Source organism: Thermobia domestica, chromosome 5, assembly GCF_964235325.1.
Source record: "Thermobia domestica chromosome 5, izTheDome1.hap1.1, whole genome shotgun sequence".
In the NCBI taxonomy this organism is placed as follows: domain Eukaryota; kingdom Metazoa; phylum Arthropoda; class Insecta; order Zygentoma; family Lepismatidae; genus Thermobia; species Thermobia domestica.
Genome location: NC_137458.1, coordinates 3,170,042 through 3,191,645, shown reverse-complemented (window position 1 = coordinate 3,191,645; position 21,604 = coordinate 3,170,042). Strand labels below are relative to the sequence as shown.

The 21,604-nt window shown below is 34.0% G+C and overlaps 1 protein-coding gene across 10 annotated transcripts in view; it reads right to left on the bottom strand.

The window, feature by feature from the left end:
- Nucleotides 1-19,839, bottom strand: part of dac (dachshund family transcription factor) — a 665,535-nt gene extending 645,696 nt beyond the window's left edge. For 2 of the 10 annotated variants that reach the window (XM_081758115.1, XM_081758117.1), the window contains exon 1: nucleotides 17,858-19,828. In XM_081758115.1, coding sequence (XP_081614241.1) covers nucleotides 17,858-18,603 — 746 coding nt within the window. In that variant the 5' untranslated portion in view covers nucleotides 18,604-19,828. Of the gene's footprint in view, nucleotides 1-17,143; nucleotides 17,166-17,857 lie in introns of those variants that run through there. The other 8 variants (XM_081758124.1, XM_081758120.1, XM_081758122.1 and 5 more) reach the window with 7 other exon arrangements.
- Between the last annotated feature and the right edge of the window lie 1,765 nt (nucleotides 19,840-21,604).

The window sequence follows — 21,604 nt, the reverse complement described above, 5'->3', positions numbered from 1 at the left end:
TACACATCAGCTGTCAAGGGATCAGAAAATAAGTTTCTCGTAAATTTCTCCAGAATACACTGTAATATTTCAATAAAATTACAAGATAGTACAACGACACTTAGTGTGAGTAATGCTGTTGAAGCTACATTAACGATATACTATTATCAAATTTAAAACTCACTAAATTGTCATGTTATATTTTCATAATATTTTTACAGTGATAGAACTAACAACTAATTAACTCTATGGCCTATGGAACCCACAGTTTCAATGCCGCATGCACAAAAGCTCTCCACTGACTTCTATCCTTAGCCAACTGGATCCAGTTTCTACTTTGTACTCCTACTTCTGCGAGATCCATCTTACTATTGTCGTCCCATCTGCTCCTAGATCTTCCTAATGGATGTTTTCCCATTGGAATTCCAGTTAGAAAGCGTTTCTCTGCCCGCCTGACTCCTAGACTTGACGACCCTAACGATGTTCGGTAAACGGTATAAATTATGTAGTTCCTCGTTATGAAGTTTCCGCCATTCCCCATTCCCATTCCTCTTGGGTCCGAATATTCGTCTCAGAAGCTTGTTCTTAAACACAGTGAAAGACCGGCAGCGTATTTTGTCAGTTTTCCGGTTTAATTTTAGCACAAAAATTAACTTATTTTGTAGATTTTATTACGTAACGTTATTAATTAATTTTGATTTATCTGTGCTAAATTGTAAGAACTCTTTCATGGGTATATAATTAGCTTGCATGCCCTTGTCGGTTCAATTCCCGGTGGGTGTTTAGACGTTTCGGGTCTTATGCATAGACTGAGACCTTTCAGGCAGCTTTAGTGATAAAACGGTAAACCCTATGTTAAATTGCAAACCGATCAACCTGACGTACAAAATATTATGATTTTACTATGACGAATGAATACATAAAGTATCGAATGCTTTCTACTAAAATTCTAGTAATTGAACAGCATTGGATTACTGTAACTTTCGGTAATAATGAGTTCTACAAAACTACGACAAAGTGTACTAAACCAGTTCTGTGAACACACTCTCTTTATAATGGATAAATTGTTTTCGACATTTTTCTCCATGGATGAAGACCAAAGACTATGCATCAATGTAACTCCAAGCTTGTGAAAGAAATAAAATGTTTAATTCTAAAATGGATAATTTTTACGCTGCTTAAAATTCATGAAACCAGTAACCAACTTCAGAACTATTCCTTGTAATAATAATAATAATAATAATAATAATAATAATAATAATAATAATAATAATAATAATAATAATAATAATAATAATAATAATAATAATAGGACCAATTTTATCCTACTACAATAAAACTTTTAGGAATAATTTCTAAAACTATTAACAAAACTGAATATTTATTATTATTATTATTTGAATGTATTATCTATAAATCTACAAACGCTAAGAAGTTTATTGATGTCACATTTTAACATGCTTTTCTTAAATCTTGAAGCCATATAAAAGTTCTGGCTCTAAATGTGGAGCTCTAATTATAATATATATATATATATATATATATACGAGGGCCATTGCAGAAGTCATGGCAACTAATTTCTTTCTCGAAAATGGTAAAGAAATAAAAAATTCTGAAATATGCAAATGGAAGGTTAGTTCATATGTAAACATTGCATGTAGGGAGATGGATGAACACAAACACCATCATAAACATATAGCAAGAGAAAAAAAGACGAAAAAAATTTTTTTCCGTTCCAAAAGGGTTTCTGACCATTACAACTGTATACAGTAGTACATTACAAACTACTTGCATTCCATGGCATCAGGAGTCTCCCCAAGAATCCACAAGATGGCAGGGACTCCAAGATATCACAGGCGCGTGTTCCTGCCCTGTACTATTGTGTACTGTTGTAATTAACAGTAAAACACGTTTCAAACGACAAAGTTTTTTTCGTCTTTTTTCTCGTGCTAAATCTTTCTGGTGGTGTGTGTGTTCATCTATCTCCTTATATGTAATGTTTACATATGAACTAACCTCCTATTTCCATATTTGAGATTATTTTTATTCGTTACCATTTTCGAGAAAAAACAGTTGCCATGACTTTTGCAATGACCCTCGTATATATATATATATATATATATATATATATATATATATATATATATATATATATATATATATATATATATATATACTCTAACCTGGAATTGAACTAAGGTCTCTAGTATCATTTTAAATAAAGGTAACCATTTAACTATTAGATCGAAATTATTGTGATCTTACAAATAATGATAATTTTAATATTTGTCTTGGTGATAATGAATAAATCTAATAAAAGAACAAGGAACTTGCGATAAACTTTATTTTACGATAAAGTAAGACCTTTTCATTTAATTTGTGTATAAAGTATAAATATTTATCTTGTGTAGACTTCGGATTTCCCTATTTGAAAATATTCTACTTTTAAAATTAGATCCTAAGTCAGATTATGCGCCAAGCTTACATTTTTTCTTTTACAAGAAATTTAAAATTTTCCGAAAACTTGGCAACCATTAAAGTGTATTAGAGCTCTTCTTTAGAGACAGTGTTCGAGGTGGAAAAAAAGCAGAGGCGGTATGTTTTATTATGATTTTGACTCAACATACCGGCTATTTAAATATTGTCTTCATCACTGAAAAACCAGAGACGGTATGTCCTTATTACTGAAAAACCAAAGGCGGTATGCCATACCACTGCATACCGTCTCACTTCGACCACTGCTTAGAGAGCTTTATAGGTATTAGCAAATTTTCTATAAGAATCATTCAATGGGCATTTCCGGCATGGTGTAGTGGCATAATCTACAATTAAAATATAATTAAATATTAGACGGCGCTGAGAAAGTTACGCCTTCTCTTGAGGTAGGAATGACAGGTTTTTAATGAGGATCACTGGATAGACAACTTATCTCCAAAGCAGCAACTCTTGGATTCAATGATACGCGTATTGTGACGTCATTCGAGGTTTCTTATAATGCACTGTTTATCATACAAAGACTAATAATTCATTTTGCTTATTTTGCACTTAGTATGCCTGCGAGAAATATCGTCTTGCTTCGTCTCGATTCTCGTAAAACGTTTTTCACCTTATTTCGTATATTTATGTCCTAATTTCTTTCTTAATTTTACCTAAAAGTTACAAGAATACTTTCGCATTATGAGAGGTGCACGAAGGGTGTGACATAGCAACATTTTAACCATATTTATAATTGGCGTATATTGTGTAATGATTTGTGTATCTTTAAGCGTTGATAAATGTTCTTCCTTGTGTTCCGAAAATCACTTTATGAAATTACAATTTTTATAGTATGATCATGCAACACTAAACTAGTGTTTCAGATGCAATACCTAGGTGAACTAGTGTTACCCACGAGACTTGAGGGAACTTCTCGTCCAATTTCGAATTTGAAAATTTACTTGGCTCTTTCTTGAAACGAGACATTTCTTGTCTCGTTTGCCATATTATTGGCGTTAATGCACTCTCTAGAAAAAAAGCGATTTTTATATTCTGTGCACAAATTGATAGATAATAAGCATAGGTCCTAAATGATAATAATAATAACAATCAGGAACCACCTTTTCAGTAAATTAGACCTGTTGTTTTCCAATAAATGTGGTATGAATGGATTTATTTTGTTGTCTTAAATCCGAGTTTCTCAACCTCGGGGTCGCGAAGATAAGCGGAACAGATAAATATAATTAGAATCGAATTACCGGAAAATGATTTTAAATATTATTTTGAATTTTGTTCTGAAAGGCATATTTTTATTTTTATACATACTATTGAGAACAACAAAAAATTAGGTCTGCTTAACTTTTCAACATAATTTTTAACACATGACCAAATATTAAGGGAGTTTTGAGGTTTTAAAATTTCCAAACGACCTCCATTTTGAAACAGTATGACGGATCGGATTCGATATTCGTAATATGAATGAACTGACCAAATTTGGTTTTTAATCCATTCGCTTTTAGGGAAGTTACTGTATCCACTACATAGATAAAAGAAATGGAATCTACTTTTATAGAAATAGATAGATATCGTGAGATCTCCGCAATAGTTATATTAAATATCTCACACAAGGTTATTACAAATCAGAAATTATAAGAGGGTCGCTGGCAAGAGGATGTGATAAATTGGGGCTCGTGATACGAATTAGGTTGAGAACCACTGTCTTAAATGTAAAGGAAGCGTAATTTTCTTCGTTGCTACCAAGTTATTGAGAAAACAAATTATATTCCTGATAACTGCGGAAATTTGGTAGCTATATCGCTTACTAAGAAAATATGTACTTTGTAAGGCAGTGTCAGCTTACCCAATATCACGCCTATATAATTTTTGTCATTAAAATATGACAATTATCATTTGTCACGTAATAAAATAAAAAATGTAATTAACAAATATAGAAGTAATTAAAATTTGTAGTTTTCTGAAATCTTGTTACTAAACTAGGTGATTTCCTCACTTTATTTGACCTATGCACAAGAGCTGATATGCTTCATGTGTAGACAATATGACATAATCTTCTTTCCTTGACCCGTAATATTTGAATTTCAGCCTCTAACTTTTGGTAAAGTGGATACTTTTAAATATCTAGGATCAATACAGATGAAAATCATATTCACGAAGAAATTAAATTGTCGACTAAAAGCAGGAAATTCGTGTTATTATTCAGTTTAAAATATTTTGTCGTTGCGAATTATGTCGAGGAAATTGAAACTTAAAATATATAAAACAATTATCATGCCTGTTGTTCTATATGGTTGCGAAACATGGTTACTTACTCGGAAGGAAAAACATTGATTGAAAGTATTTGAGAACAAAATCCTGAGACGAATATTCGGACCCAAGAGGAACGGGAATGGGGAATGGCGGAAACTTCATAAGGAGGAACTACATAATTTATACGGTTTACCCAACATTGTTAGGGTAATCAAGTCTAGGAGGCTCAGGTGGGCAGGTCATGTAGCCAGAATGAAAAAAAAAAGTAGGAACCCTTTCAAATTCTTAACTGGAATATTAATCGGAAAACTACCATTAGGAAGACCTAGGCGCAGATGGGAGGACAATATTAAAATGGATCTCTTAGATATAGGAATACAAAGTAGAAACTGGATCCAGTTGGCCAAGGATGGAAGTCAGTAAAGAGCTGTGAACGTGGCAAAGAGTTAGTTGGTCAGTTAAATATAAAAACGACACAACGCGGCAAAGAGACGACACAATTTCAGCGTTTTGTCGTTTATCAAATCAATCATATACCTTGTTCAAAATAAACCAAAAATTATTTAGGTAAGAGTTTAGAAATCGTAACAGTACTGAGCTACTTTTTATTAATATTAATAAAGTCATTAAGATTTTCTAGTAAATGTTCTGCATTAGAGGCACAAAAATCAACACAAGGATTTGTTAATGACAAATTACATTTAATTTCTTAGCATTTTGCAAGAAATTTTGTTAAAGTGTTGTAGAATTTACATCAAAGATTTCAAAACCTTGAAGAAGACAATGTACATCCTGTTGAGCTACTACAGCGTGATCTATAAAATGGATATGCGTATCTGTAACACTTTGTAGAAAAGGTACGTTGTACACTACCTTAATTAAATCGGTTTTCTTTCTTTCTTATCTATTTTTTAAACTTTCGCTAGCATTAAAAATGTTGTGATCCGTATTTGAGATTTCGAATCGTAGAAAAGTGATTGCGGCGAATTGGTGAGCTTAGTCATTATTACATCCAAAATCAAACATGAAACGCTAAATCTAAGAAGTTCGAGACATTAACTGAAATAAAGAAGAATATCATAAAATCATTGCTACTGAGCCAGAAGCGTCATTTGGGGAGGGCAAGGAGTACCTAGTGCCCCTCTCTGAGTTTGAAAAACAAATGTTTTCCTACCAATATACTAATAAAGAACGCAAAACTCATGTCGGTGGACAATCTTGCTCCCCTCACACCTCTCGGACAAAATCTGAAATGATGGTACTATATTAAGCAGGCGTGCACCCAGAAAATGATAAGTAATTTTCAAGTACTTCATCTATATTCTCAGAAAAAGAATGCTAAAGCTAAATTGCTTTTATAAGGGAAGAAAGAAAATAAAATGAAATGAAATCTTTAACTTTTACGTCCCACGATTATGCCAGCTATGCTAAAGGAGACGGTAATGATGAGAAATGAATGAAATGGTGGAATGAAGAAAGTGGGAGGAAACGGGAGAACCCGAAGAAAACCCACACACACGGTGTTTGTCCACCACAAAGTTCACTTGGAGGGAGTATGGTTTGAACCGGGGACCCCATGCACCAGAGGTGAACGCTCTACCACTGAGCCACCGCGGGCCATAAGGAAAGATAAGAGTACAGATATTTTTTCTACGATCAAATCTTTCGGCCGCATCATGTCTATCGAGTTATTAAGATTGGACTGGGTTGTGAGAGATGTCCGTACATGCGCCCCTGCTGTGGACAAAACACAAGTATTAAAAAGTTACGAAATTTGGGGAGAGGGATCCGGATCTGGTGGAACCCCTCCGTGGGCGCACCTCTAAACGTGCGTCCAATAAAGGACGTGTTACTGTTTATGGCATTTGGTACTAAATTTGAGCCATGGTAATGTGTATTAATTTATGACACTTGCAATGTAACGAGAATATGCACTCGTACATATAATGTGATATAAATACAAAAATTTTAAGCGTTCTCAATAATCCGGCACTTACTAACTTACTAACTTGACTCCCTTTCCCCAACAAAAAGGGGGACGGTAACCCCAACAAATGTCGGAGGGTCTGACCGTTTTAGAAGCCCATGAAAAAAGTCTTTGTGTAAGTTTTCTGTATTCAGTTGTGTTTTTTGAAGTTTGGAGGGCCTTTCAGAAATGAATGGGTGGCCCTGCCTCCGTGCAAGAAATGGCTGAATTAGCAAGATTACGGCCTAGTATTATTATATTCATTTTTTTATAATACATATTTTCCATGTTGCAAATATTCCTCTACTTTATAAATGTCTTACTATTCAAAAGGTGAATCGAATATTACTTACAACAAAATTTATTTTATTTATTTATTTATTCATTTATTAATTAAATAGAACACAACAGGATAGATCCCAATTACAGTGTTCGGACTATACATAATTCTTACTACAGTAAAAGTATAATATTCCTAATAATGTGTGGATTACCAATATTAGTTGTTTACTTATTTGGCGTATTGCTTCATTATATCTCTCTTAAATGTTCGGATGTTGTTTGTACATACATCAATTTTTGGACATAATTTAACAAACGTCTACTTTGCAAAATGAATATTTGTGGTCAGGGCCCGTCCTGTGAGTGGGGTAAGTGGGAAGGTTGTCTCAAGCTGCCCATAATGAGAAGAAAAAGTTAACCTCTTCTAGAGAAAAATAACAAGTTTACAATTTCTTATTCATACATGGTTTCCAACATATTTAGAGGTGACGAACCATCATTTTGTAAGAAATTTTTACGGCTGGATACTATTTATCCGACTAGGTATAACTATCGTTGCTACGAAAAGATCAAAGTCGGCGCAAAAATAATTTATTTATGCTGAATAAGACTTTTTTCACTTGTATCATTAATAGTGTTACTCACGACAAGAGACGAGAAATAAAATTTTCTCCTTTCGTCTCGTCTCGATTTTCAAAAACAATTTCTTCACCTCGCCTTGTTTTTCTAAATGTATGTACAAAATTTATGCCCCAATTGTTTTTTCTTATTTTCATCTAGAAGCTACCAGAATCCTTCCGTGTCACAAAATTTCCACAGAGGGTGATATAACACCATCTAAACCATAGTTATTATATTATGTAATGACTTGCGTATCTTTAAACGTTGATAAATGCTCTCTATTATGTTCGCACAAATACTTTGTCAATTTACAGATTTTAAACTATGAACCATGTAATACTAAAATCATATTTGAGATCTAAGAATTGAGTGCTGCTCACGAAACTCAAGGAATTTCTCGTGTCTCGTCTCAAAAACGATATGAGAATTTCGTTTCGTCTCGAATTTTCGGGATGAGACGAGTCGGAACGTAATGGAGCGTATATTCATCTAATACTTGTATAGTTCAGTGAATACTCGCTTTAAGTCAGGGACGTAATGGACGGTATAAAGTAAGCTGTACGCTACATTTTTTAAAAAAACGGTCGAGCGTATACCTAACATAAATCCTAACAATACGTCACGAAAGAAGATTAATGTATCGTCTAGGGAGCAACAGTATCGTCTGGACGATCATTTGCAGCTATTTTCAAAATCTCTTCCTAATACGCGGAGTTCTGGAAGAACTAATGCAGTCAATTTTTAACTAGTTTTTTCTTTTTCTTTTTAGAATATTGTTATTATATTAATAAAAGAAAAAGCCCTTTTCTATGATGTATTGCAAGAACGACATACATATTCAAATATCTCTTAGTGAATAGTATTAATTAGTCGATAAACGGTAGGAAACAAAATAAATCTTAAAATAATGGATTAGTTACTTAATCACCCGACAGATAAATTGAATCAACGTATGCAGAGTCGTTTTGACACATGATTAGCGTCATACTAAAGGCCTTACTACTGCAGGAAACATATGTTAGTCGATCTCTTTAGTATGGCACTAATCACGCGTCAGAACGACTCTGCATAAGGCCCAATATGTCTATTGCAGCATATTGTATAATATATTATTTGTTTTATTCTTACGTTCTTATGAACAAAAACATAGCCTTCTTTCAATTCATGTTCAAAATTGATCTTACTTTTCCAGATGGAATTTTATTCGAAGTACCCTTGGCTGTCAAGAAACATTTTCGTATGTTCAGGGTTCCATAGGCCATAGAGTTAGTTACTTAGTTAGTTGGGAAAAGACAAACAACAATATATGTGATCTGTTACTTAACTTTACATAAATAAGTAAATAACAATTTCTTTCAATACAATAAAAGCCGTCAATTATTACTTATTACTTGCAAGGAAGGGGATTTTTTTTTTAGCACCACAAGAGTTTGATTTTTCCATTTTCTCTAAAATCACACATGAGAATTCATCCATAAACATGCTATTTTTTTCGACTGATTTTTATATATTTCTTATCTCTGGACAATATTTTAGTTACACAGAAATAGTAATTTAAAAGTGAATGACATTTTTAGGCAATATTTTATTAACTATACGGTTACCATATTATATTATCAGTTGAATCTCAGTATATGGAATGATTCTTATACAGATCTCCTATACCTCACGTTTGAGCTTATTTTGTTAAATGTTGATAATATCGTAAAAATTTTAAAGCAAAAGTAACGGATAGAATTCTAAATTCCACAAAGGACTATTTTTTTTCTGTATTTTCTAAAATAAGTTCTCGTAAAATTACGGAGAATAACTCACAATTGTGATGTCATTCTATCACTATTAAATTACAACGATAACACGACATTGAGATAAATAATATTTCATTTTTATCATTGAGCAACGTTATTTTTTAATCAAAGGCATTGTTATTATTATGGTTTCAACTTTATTCTCGCTTTATGATAAGCATCGAGACAATTTTTAGAGAAGAATCTTTAATTTAGAATAGGAAAATAATTTCACTATTTCAATCATTAAATATTGCTGAGAGTGTGAATTACAAAATAGATTAAAAAATTGAACCCTAGTTAAACCGTACGTTAATACAATTTCTCCCGAATTTTAATTGTAACTTTCAGAGCTTTACATTTTTTGAATGTTATTTCTCGGCGGGACATCTGGTGCTAAAACTAAAGTCAAACAATGCGCTTCATCTTTTAGATTTGTCTGCATTATGATGCTATAATTTTAAGGTACCATTCATTACTAACAGGGGGATATATTTCATTCTAATATTTGTGTCGTGAAATTTGTAGAAAAAGGAAAACAGTCAAAGTTCGTTTACTCACCAAGTTATAAATATTTCGAATCGAATTTTAAAAAAGAAGCACAGAAATTTATAACGAGAAACGGAACTATTCTTAGTTGATATATTAGCAAAATAAACCTAATTAAAAAAAAAATCCCAATAATGACTCCCATCTTTCTTAACACAGACAATGAATTGTGTTGCCCGCGAGACAAGACTAGAAATACGGTTTTCTTGTCTCGTGTAGAGTCTCGTAAACTTTCTTCGTCTAGATTTGCGAATTTATGTACAAAATTTATGCCCTAATATTATTTTTTTTAAAGAAAAGAAATTATCAGAATCTTTCCGCGACACAACAGGTCCACGAAGGGTGTGATATAACAATACTTAAACCATAATTTTATTATTGTGTATTGTGTAATAACTTTCGTATCTTTAAACGTCGGCAATGCACTTCATTATTTTTTAAACAATTACTTAATGGATTTATGGTTTTTATACTATGAACCATGTAACACTAAGACGCTGTTTGAAATCTAAGACTTGGGTGAACTAATGTTGCTCACGATAGAGAAATTTTTCGCCTTGTCTCGAAAACGAGACGAGAATTTGACATGTTTCACATCTCGTCTCAAATTTCGAAAAATACTTCTCATCTAGAAATTTATCTTCACGTGCGCAACACCGACAATGAAGTAATTAATCTATACACATATGGTGCTTACTTCATTTTTTAAAAAAATTAAATTCGTATCGTATTTTAACATAATTTTTTAAAAAAGAATTTTAAAGAAAATATTCTTAAGATAATAGATTAATTATGTTATTTTCCGATAGATGTGTTGGTCATCTTTATAGTAGAATATTACAGAAAACGCTGCCTACATTAGAAACAAGAAATTATTTCATATCTTAAATGTTAAACATTGCTGAAATTGTCTCCGAATTGTTAATAGTCCTTAAGAGGCCCCATCACGACGAAATTAAAATAACGCTAATTTTACAGTAATTATGTGACGCTAATTTTACAGTAACTTCAAATAGATAAAAGATAATCGAAAAGTGGAACAAGAGCGTCCTAGACAATATTATTTTACATGAGATACCGTTATCACGACTCACTTATCTGCTTTCTATTTCGAGTCATTTAGAAAACCCGCTTTTATTTTTGTGTTTCTAAATGGCTGCAAACGAAAAGCTACGCCATAAGTGACTTGTGATAACGTTACATTATGCAAAATAATATTGTGTAGAGCGCTCTTGTTCCACATTTCGATTATATTTTATCTATTTGAAGATATCACATAATTACTGTAAAATTAACGATATTTTAATTTCGCGATGATTATGTCTCTTAAAATATACGTAGATTACTTCCCCCAAGACAATAATTTTCTGAAGTCCCTTGAGCAACACTAGTTCACCCAGGTTTCAGATTCAAATATTGTTCTATTTAATATGATTCACAGTATAAAAACTATAAATTTATAAAGTAATTGTACGCACAGAATGAAGAGTATTTAGCAACATGTAAAGATGGGCGTCATTAGATAATATACTGAATAATAAACACGGTTTAAATGTTATGCTACACTCTTCGTGCTTTTCTTGTGACAAGCAAGGATTCTGACAACTTCTAGACGAAATTAGGAAACGAGACGAGAACGGGAAAAGGGTTTCGAGAATAGATATGAGACGATACTTGTACAAAATTTACGAGACGAGAGAATCTTATTTCTTTTCTCGTCTCGTCTCGTGGGAAATACTAGCAGTATATGTTTCAAATTGAATATGCAGTGATGGCTTGTGAGGGAAATCATATCGGAAAACTTATACTTGAATCGCTTAAAGCTAAGAGAAGAAAACCTCTTGTATTCAACCATTAGTACATTAAACAAAGTTTCTCCGTTAGTTTGAAGTGATCAAGTGTAATTTTTACCTGTGTCATTTCTTTCGTTAGCTGCCACTCACACCCCTACTTCTCTACACTACACTCATACTTCTTTACATTCATACTCTTTTACACTCACTCCTTTACGCTCATACTTCTTTACACTCATACTCCTTTACGCTCATGCTCCTTTACGCTCATACTTCTTTACACTGATGCTCCTTTAATTCATACTCCTTTACATTCATACTCTTTTATACTCACTCCTTTACACTGATGCTCCTTTCTACTCATACTCCTTTACACTGATGCTCCTTTCCACTCACACTCCTTTACACTGATGCTCCTTTACATTCACACTCCTTTACACTGATGCTCCTTTACACTCGTACTCCTTTACACTGATAGTTCTTGTAAATATAAGATCGCACTTGTGGTTATACGGTTAGTGTACACGTCTTTGGAGACCCGGGCTCAATTTCTGGCGGGAGATCATGTGGTTCGAATCGAACGTTAAGCCCTAAGTTTATGTCTCATTATAGTCCCTCTGCTGAACGGAACTCAAAAACTTCACACTCTACTTGTAAATGTAAATAACAGTACAATGAATAAATAGTAAAATTATGTTGTATGTTTGTATAAATACGGAATATATCTTAAGATTTTTTTCGTGAGAAAATTAGGCACATCACAGATAAATGCAATGCTATTTTATCAGTTAAATAAAATTGAAACATTCAAAGAGGAATCTGGAATGCTTTTTACAATAAACAGTTGATTGTTGATACAGTAGTCGTTGCCTTAATATAATCACCCTATTCTAATCGTCTTATACAAGATTCAACTTGAGGAAAATTTCATGTGAGTAATAGTAGTTTTGCCAGTGAGTCGTAATAGTTTTACAGAAACTGTTTCAATGTACAGTCAGGCTACAAAAGAACCTACTACAGATTTTATCGAAACGAAATCTTCATTGAAAAACACTACAAAACTACTTTATAAATATTAATTCAAATTTCATCAAGATCTATATGTAAATATGTAATATATATATTATTGAAAGACATGTAAATAGGGTACGTAGAATCAGACCCGGACTTAGGGGGGTGCACTTCCCTTCATTGTCAATATACCCTATCTTAAATGTCGTGGTAGCAATGAAAATAGTAACATTTTCTGAAGCTTCCTGCCGTTACATTTTCGTTTGAGTTTTAAAACAAAGAGGAGTTTTGCAAAAGCAATAGTTTTAAGTCGATTTTGCAACAGTTGAATTCAAAAGGATTCACCAAGCAAAACAGTATTCCTCATTCATTTCACAGATGCCTAAAAGAATTGAAAAACAAGAATTTTAGGAATGATAAAAAGAAATTGATCCAAAGATTTCGATCTTGGCCAATAATTAGTTTTTGGATCAGGGGCCACAAAAATTTTTGAACGGCCCCTAAATCGAGCTTTCGTATTTTCTACGGAATAAGCACATCAGACTGATTTAAGTGATAGTTTGGGTTTCGCTACACTATATGTAGTTTTCCAGACATACGGCCTACAAGAAAAAAATTTTTGATTCAAAAAAATTGATCTTTTAATCCAAAAAATAAATAAATAAATAAAATTTAATTGAAATATTGTGGTAGTTATTGGTGCTTCCCTGGTAAGAACATTCTGGATCCGACCCTACATAGAATCACGAAAGAATATCAAATAAATGAATGTCATTTTTGAAAAAATAAATGATAGATGAAGTTCATTAATAGACTGCTAGAAGTTCGGAACGATTTTTATCCTTGATGTGAAGTCAAATTATCCTTTATTCGCTAGCAATAAAAGAAGGAATATTTTGTACCAAGTTTCACAACAGTGAGATATCTATACTTAATATATCTATTATATAATAATATTATTAATATATTAGTTACATTGTTCTCTTGAAATTCTGTAATTTTAAAATAAGGTTTTAATAAAATTTTAAATATCTTTTAAACAAAACAATGTAACTAAAATCATTTATTATTATAAATATATCAAGTATAGATATCTCTATTGGAAAATTTTGATTGCAATATTTCCAGTATCTTTGTAATAATAACAAAAATAGATAAATTGATGTTAAAATGTTTAACCCTCCAAAAATAAAAGAAAATGTTAAGTGACTGAGGGGTCAAAAATAATAAACCAAATACTTGAAGAAACGGTTTCTGCATTTCTATATGTAAACAATAAAAATATATATACATATTTCTAAAAAGAACTGAAGCCAGTTATGCTTTATCTAAATGATTCCTAGGAAACAACAGCAAACATTATGGAATTGTTTACGCAGTCACTTCCTCCGAGCGATAATAGACAGTTAGTTCCATCTGAAAATAAACTTGGTCCTTGTGCTAATCGGAGAAGTTTATAAAACCTCAAAAACGCGTTATTCCTTTTGTTTTTTTTCCGTGAAATACAAACAAAACTCGTTAAGAAAAGTATTGTGGTTTAAGCTGTTTCATACATTCTCTCTACTCATATAAGAATATATGCAAAGTTTGTGTGTATATGTATATGCATTATGAGAATATCTTATAATGGTTTCTAGAAGGTTTTTTTTTAATGAAAATCTTGAACAAATAGAGTATCAAGAAACACTTGAAATAAAAAGTAAACAGTTTGAAGACATATGGAAACTTGTAAATATTGTTCTAACATATCTTTCAAGCTTGGTATAAAGAAATCCGGTTTATAGTATTCGTCATATAAGTGCTGGGTTCTGTCATCTTTGTTAAATCTATAGTATGTGTACCAAAGGAACAAATCTTAAGAATAGAAAAATAGCAGATTTTATACATACAAAAAAAAAAAAAAGTATGTCCCAGTATTACAGTAAAACTATGACGTGTATTTCAAAATATAAGTAAATAATATTGTTAAGTAAATTTCAAAAGTTGTATTTGATATTAAAAATAATATATTGGTGCTTTTCTTTCTAAATATGACTTTTAATTTATTTGAGTATTAACGTTAATTCCGCGTATAATTTAACAACGCTGGTAGAATCTTTTTGCGAAGACTCACTGCAATTTTCAGATAAACATTCTAGTATATTAATAAATATATATATATATATTTGTTTCAAAATTTAAATTTTTAACTAGTTTGCTTTTATCTGTTAAGGATGGATTATTAGTCACGGTTTTGGCAAAAGCAAATCCTAACTAGCAACATAAGTAGACGTAGTGTTGTTTCTAAAGCCATTCTTATGATATATACGTTTTAACAACTTTTGATTCGAATGTTATAGTTATTTGAAATTCAATCCATTTATGGATGTGATCTGTTATACGATACCCAAACACCAGTCCACTTATTAGTATAATTACAGAAGATTAGTGCCAAAAATTAGTACCGTAAAAGTTTCTTAATAAAACTACCATCAATATAAAAATGAATTATTTATTATTTTAAGGTTGCTTACTAATTACGGCTTTATTTTTTAAATTGCAGAAACCAAAGTTTATTACGAGAATTTCTGTACGAAATTATTTAGTACTTCTTGAAAATACTTATTGGAAAATAATTTATGTTTTCAATTTTCGAAGAATATGCCTTCAAATTAATTAAGACGTCTTTGAATTAGATAATAAACGAATCAAAAACGAAAATCATTTCAGAAACATTCACATTTTTTAATCAACCGTAGCTCTCATATTCCAATTGTTATATTTAATAATGGTACGTTGTAACAGTAATCCGCAGTGAACTGTTATATTTCATAATAGTATTATGATAGTATTTGAAACAGTAATCCGCATTAATTTTTGCAACATACGATCTTCATTAACTGCATTATATGATATCCCTTCTTCCAACATAGTTCGAAATTTTTGGCATTTCACTAACTTATATTTAGATTGAATTCGTAATGTTTATTAAATCCAAAATTAATTTATAGAAAAAGGCTTTGTGGGTATTTAAAAAATATTAACGTTTTCCTATCAATAGAATTGGTTAACACAATTTGTTCTTATCACACAAAACAACCAAAATGACATTTCGTATTAGCTTTGCTTTGATAACGAACCAATACATGACAATAACTATTGAATCTTCTGTACTCAGAGTTTTGAAAAAAAGCTGTGTATACAGATAAATAAAATTACAGACAGTTCCATGTTAGTCAATATATTGCGTAACATATTTACTTATTCATAATAACCCTCATGAAATCCCAAATTAATTTATAGACCAGGCAGTACGTATTAAAAGTTTCAACGTTTTCGCATGAATAGGATTTGGGCTATAGTGACTGTTTGTTGATAGCACCCAAAATAACTACAGTGACATTTTCTATTATAATTGTTCGAAAACGAATCTATTACATAACAATATATTTACCAACTTCACTTATATTAAAAACACTATTATCTATGAATGCAATAACGGAAAATTTGAATTTAGAGATAACTACACCACAGTATAATTTTCTAAACTTTTATTTATTGTTATTTCTAACAAGTATGTTCTCGATTTTATGTAGACAATCTCATCAATTTTTAGAATAATTATGAATAAAGTGGGAAGTGTAGTTAGATTTTGTGACAAAAGTAAAGAATGTGTTTCATAAATTGTAAATTAATTAATATTTTTAAAACAAAAAGTATTATAGTTATGACAATATTCGTCAAACTATTGTCTCCATCCATGGTCAATCAAGGAAAATTATATTAAAAACGAACACAAAAAGTTGTAATAATTTCTTTACAAGATGGCAGAATTAATCTTTTAAAAAGTTTCAATTTGATTTTTTTTCACACAAAAGTACGAACATTTAAGTCAAAAGTAAATAATATTTAGATCAGAATCACAGACAGATTTTTCCTCGAATCCTCCCGGTTTTTTTTAACCAACATTTTTAAAATAACGGAGAATGCCAGATCTCATAACTTTATCTAAAAGTTAAACGATCAAAACTATCCTGAGCTGTACTGTTACTATGTTGTTTAATCTACCAATATCTGTCTGAATTTAAAATTGATAACATTTTACTGGTATTTTGAAGTTTGTAAGACAAAAAAAAAATCCATTAAAGACACTAAATTGCTGTCCGAAAGCAATTGTTTCCCATAGAATTTATAAATCGTAAATACTAATGAGTAGGCCTATATCAGAAGGCAAAATATTAAGTAGGTATTCAATTAATTTTAGAATGTAAATAGTTTAGAGTAAATAGGCTAGAGCATCTGACAAATCAAATGCTAAGTTAGTTGTAACTAAATAATATCCACCAGGCTAAAATCCCAATATTCATTGTAGGCTAATCATGTCAAAATTGTACAAACTTTTTTTTTTCGGATAAAATTATAAATATACTCACGATTGTTGATAAGGAATGTCGCAAGAATGTACCGTGTATAACACACACGCTTCTCACATTAGGCCATAGGCATGGCCTTCTTGCTCATGTGCTATTCCCCTACCCTTCTCTGCTCGCCCGGAAAAAATGTCGAAAAATGTCACACACACACATACACAAACTTCTACTCATGAACTTACCCCCACCCTTCGAAGATCTTCCACGCTGCATCTCGCTACTTTGAGAGTACAAACTATACAAAACTTTATTCATTTTTAGTATTTTATTTATTTTCTTTTGAATATAAATTATTTGTTGTGGAAGGCGGGAGTTGTGTTTCCTTGTCTATTGATCGCGCGCTATCAAATCGTACTGGGAGGAAAAGCAAAGATGTTTTTGTGAATGAATATTCCGATTACGATTCGAATTGCCGTTTCTCGGAATAGCCAATGGCAGAAAATGTTGGTCGCTTGGCGGTCCATTCATACAGTCGGAACGGATCCAAATGACAACTGTTGAATCGCAACCGTGCCGCGAGAAGAGACACACCCACAGGTCCCAAAACACTTGCCGGTTCATCCTATATGCTACTCCGTAAGCGCTAAAGATACAGAAGTAAACAAACACAATTCATATAATATAAATAACCAAATTATCTAAACGAACTAATAATCTACGTAAGTACACAATCTCCCCTTCCAGTTTTTTCCCTCCCCCAACTTGAAAGGAACCTACCTGGCTGTTGTACAGTCCCTGTAAAGGACGTCAAAATCCTTGCAGGACAGTAGCTTGCAGCGGTTGACCCCTGGTTGTATCGCTCCTAGGCCTCGCAGGATTCTTACTTGTTCCACGTTGCAGACGAGGGGCACGATGTCCAGTCTTTTGAGTTTAGTGTACACCGTGTGAAGACCGCCGACTAAATGCTTCAAGAACAACTCAAACGCTTGCGGGAGACAGAGCATGGTCTCCCCGCTGATAATAAACGCTGCAACTTTTTGGCCTCTGTAGTCCACTAACTTGCACTCGTTTGCCGTGGGGTCCGTCGTGGGTATCGGAGGTGGGCTATTGTACGACGATCTGTCCAAAGGATGTGGGCTACTCAGATCACTCGGTAAGCCCATGGCGGCACCCATTGAGCCCATGGCGCCCATTGAATTTACAAGTCCGGCACCGGCTAATAAACTTGGAGGTGGACGACTGGGGATCGCAGGGGCGGGTGTTGGGGTCGAGACGGGCGTTGGTGTCAAAGTTGGTCCTGGTGGTGTCACAGCTCCTGGGGGTGTTGGTTGACCCGATGGTGGTCCCAGAGATGGCAATCCTGGTGGACTAACACAAGACGTTGGCGGTTGGGACACTTGAGATGATGGGGGTGGTGGGCCCTGTTGCTGTGGAACAGACGGCGGGGTCAGTGGTGGCTTTGTAATCGGAGGCGACGTGCTTCTATCCCCGCTATTGGAATCCATAACTGAGTCCATACTCATTATACCAATATTACAGCCACTTCAGCTGTAATATTAAATGCTTAATTGAGCGGGTCAACAGATGAACACTATAGAACACACCCACCAAACATTCAAGGTATCACTTCTGTATCCACGATCAGAACAGTCGGAATCAGAAACTGTCAATCGGTTCCCGTGATAAAAAACACTCCTTATTTCAATTAAGACGGAACACAAACGTAATTTACACTAACACTCATTAAGGATTGGACACACACACACACGCACGTGCGTGTGTGTGTGTTTGTGTGTTTTGGGGAGAAAAGTGACTTATATCACACACGCGCGCGGTATTGTACCGGTTACGAAAAAAAAATTATCTCCACACATAGTAAACAAAACCACAAGTACACTCGTAATTTTTTTCTTTTCTGGTTTCAAAGATGATTTTTTTCAGGGCCCACTTTTTTTTTGGTAGTAAAAGGCACGGTTAGAGGGCAGCAGAGGGGGATTGAAAAAGGTGGGCGTAACTGGCGTCTTCCTCACAATCTTGCCGTTCCAGTTCAAAAATCCAATCCTAAGTAAGCCTTTGTGGTGCTATGGATAATGTTATATATGTAATATAACCAGCTTCCTTGTTGATGGTCTACGGTTCAGTCCTCTTCAGATGACAAAAGTCCTTCTCTCAAGTGACTAGCAAAACAGTCGGAAATAAACAATTAGAGATGATCGCTCAGATGACTTCTCAGTGTGTGGAGCAATGTCGTTTGATGACTAGCAGGGTCGTTTTCAAGTGAGACATTGGAGTAAGATCCGTCCAATGGGCTAGCTACGTACAAACACACACACTCACACACACAGACAAACACACGTTTCACATAGACAACACACAATCGCGTCCGCAGTTAAGTGGGAGAGCCGGCAGAAAAAGAAATTTCTGGACTACGTTCTGTTCCTACCACTCAACTATTGCCTTATACTTTTTGAGTTCTTTCTTTGCATTCGTTCTTCCCCCCACCTACAGCTACTTAGTTTCTTGTCTTGGGTTCCCCCTCTCTCTCAGCGGCCCCCACTCTTTCCTCGCCGTATGGACCATCCACGCTGCTCGCAGTCGCCTTTGGGTCAGCAACAAAAGCTCACGCGGGGACCCCCTAATCGTGTCTCGAATTACATCCGGTACTATATTCACAAAAGTAATAAATAAAAAGCTTGCAAACGGGGAAAAGCTATTATCCACATGCGCAGACGGTTGTCCATTGGCCACGACTGCACTGCTAGCTCCGCCAGAGAGAAATCTGATTGGTCCGTGAAGTTACGGTTGACTTGTCTGTGGGTTGGTCCAATCCGCGAAGTCTTCCTTCAACTGTCTCTACGTTCTTTCTTCAGTTCTGACTGTCTTTTTCTACTCCCCCTCTTTCTGTTTGCCTCCCCCCCTGTGCACTAAAACACCTTTCCAGTTGTCGTCTGCTATCGATGCACAAACACACCGGACATTAATGAAACAATAGAATTGTTGGCAGCAAATTTAGAAAACAAAACAAAAAACATTGTATTCCATCGTAAGCACTTAAAAAAAAAAGATCTCCCAGTTTCTTTTAGGATGGAAACTTATTGTTGAGTGGACTTACTCCCTTCTCTGTAAACTCCCCCTACGAAGAAAGGGGAGTGATACTTGAGGGGACAGGGGAGTGGGAAAACGCAAAAATGCTCTTTCCGCAGCCCAGCGGGTGAAATGGCGCTGGATGCGAAATCCGAACGCAGACGAGAAAAGCCGAAGACATTTGCACTAATGACAAGGCGACATAAAGACACTTCTCACCATATCTTTCTTTCAAAATCACTCGGCAGAGAAATAAATATCAATTGATAATGGGATATTTACCAATAAAAAAATAAATATCAGTATGTTTATTATTTCTTTTTTTCTAGTTCTTTAATCTATATTTGTGTAACTTTCTTCGAGTTTTGAACAAAAGTTTTATGAAGTTTGTTCAACCTCTGGCGTCCCATACGTTCCCGCAAGTACTCATATTGTGTTCTGCTAGAGCATGCCGTAGATCCCTAACTTTCCCCTGGAGGACGTAAAAGCCCGTGCAAAGGGACGAACGGAATGCTCGGTTGCGCTTAGGGTTTATTGAGTCGCCATCTATGAATGTGTTTGAGAACTAGAAAGAGGCGCTGCTGAGAGCGGAACAACTTCACCCACTAGAGGGGGCAAGTGAGGCACGAAGGGGAGTGTCAAAGAAAAGGTTTTCTTTTTTAAAAAAGTAGTTTTCTGTCGATAAGGTAGTCTTTTTGTATACTTTTTTCTCTTTCTTTTCAGAGGAGATGAGAAGGGGGAAAAGACCCGTGTGTGCGATGACGTCAGCAGATTTATAACTTTTGGGCACGAGATTCAAAGCTAAAAGTATATTAACCGCCTGTTATTAATTTCGCTAGTCTTCCATTGATATGTTGTTGCACATTAGCGGAGTTTTAATGTTAAAATTACAAATCGGAGAGAGAACAATGGAACAGCGATACGGTTCAGGTGCGTGATCCAGGAGGATGTCATGCGTTTGAAAAGAACGTAATAAATTTGCACCACGGAGATTATATAAGAAACGGAGACTTGGTCAAAAATTATTATAAATTATTGTTTCTTTGTACGAATACATTGACTTTTGGCTTTTTAGAAATACTATAATAGGTGCAGTGGCTCCACCGAAGTGATGGGTGAATGGATCGTAACCTCATCCTAAATCGATCCAAATATCACTGAGATGTTCTTTTTCGAGATCCAAGCGATTTAAATCCCTGGATTGAACTGTCCATACAGTGGTGGATCTAACCCGGTTCCTGGAGGCCGAAGCTCCCCGGTTTTTAAGTGACAAAAATAAATTAGGTTGTTATTTATATTTTTTTGAAAGTTTATAGCAAACTTATAATATACCTAGGTTCTGGAACCCCCATCCCCCAGTTTTTACCTTCCAGACCCGCCACTGTATCCATAAGACGTCCCAGTTTTACCAGTGGATGTATAGTTACGCGTCCTGGAAAC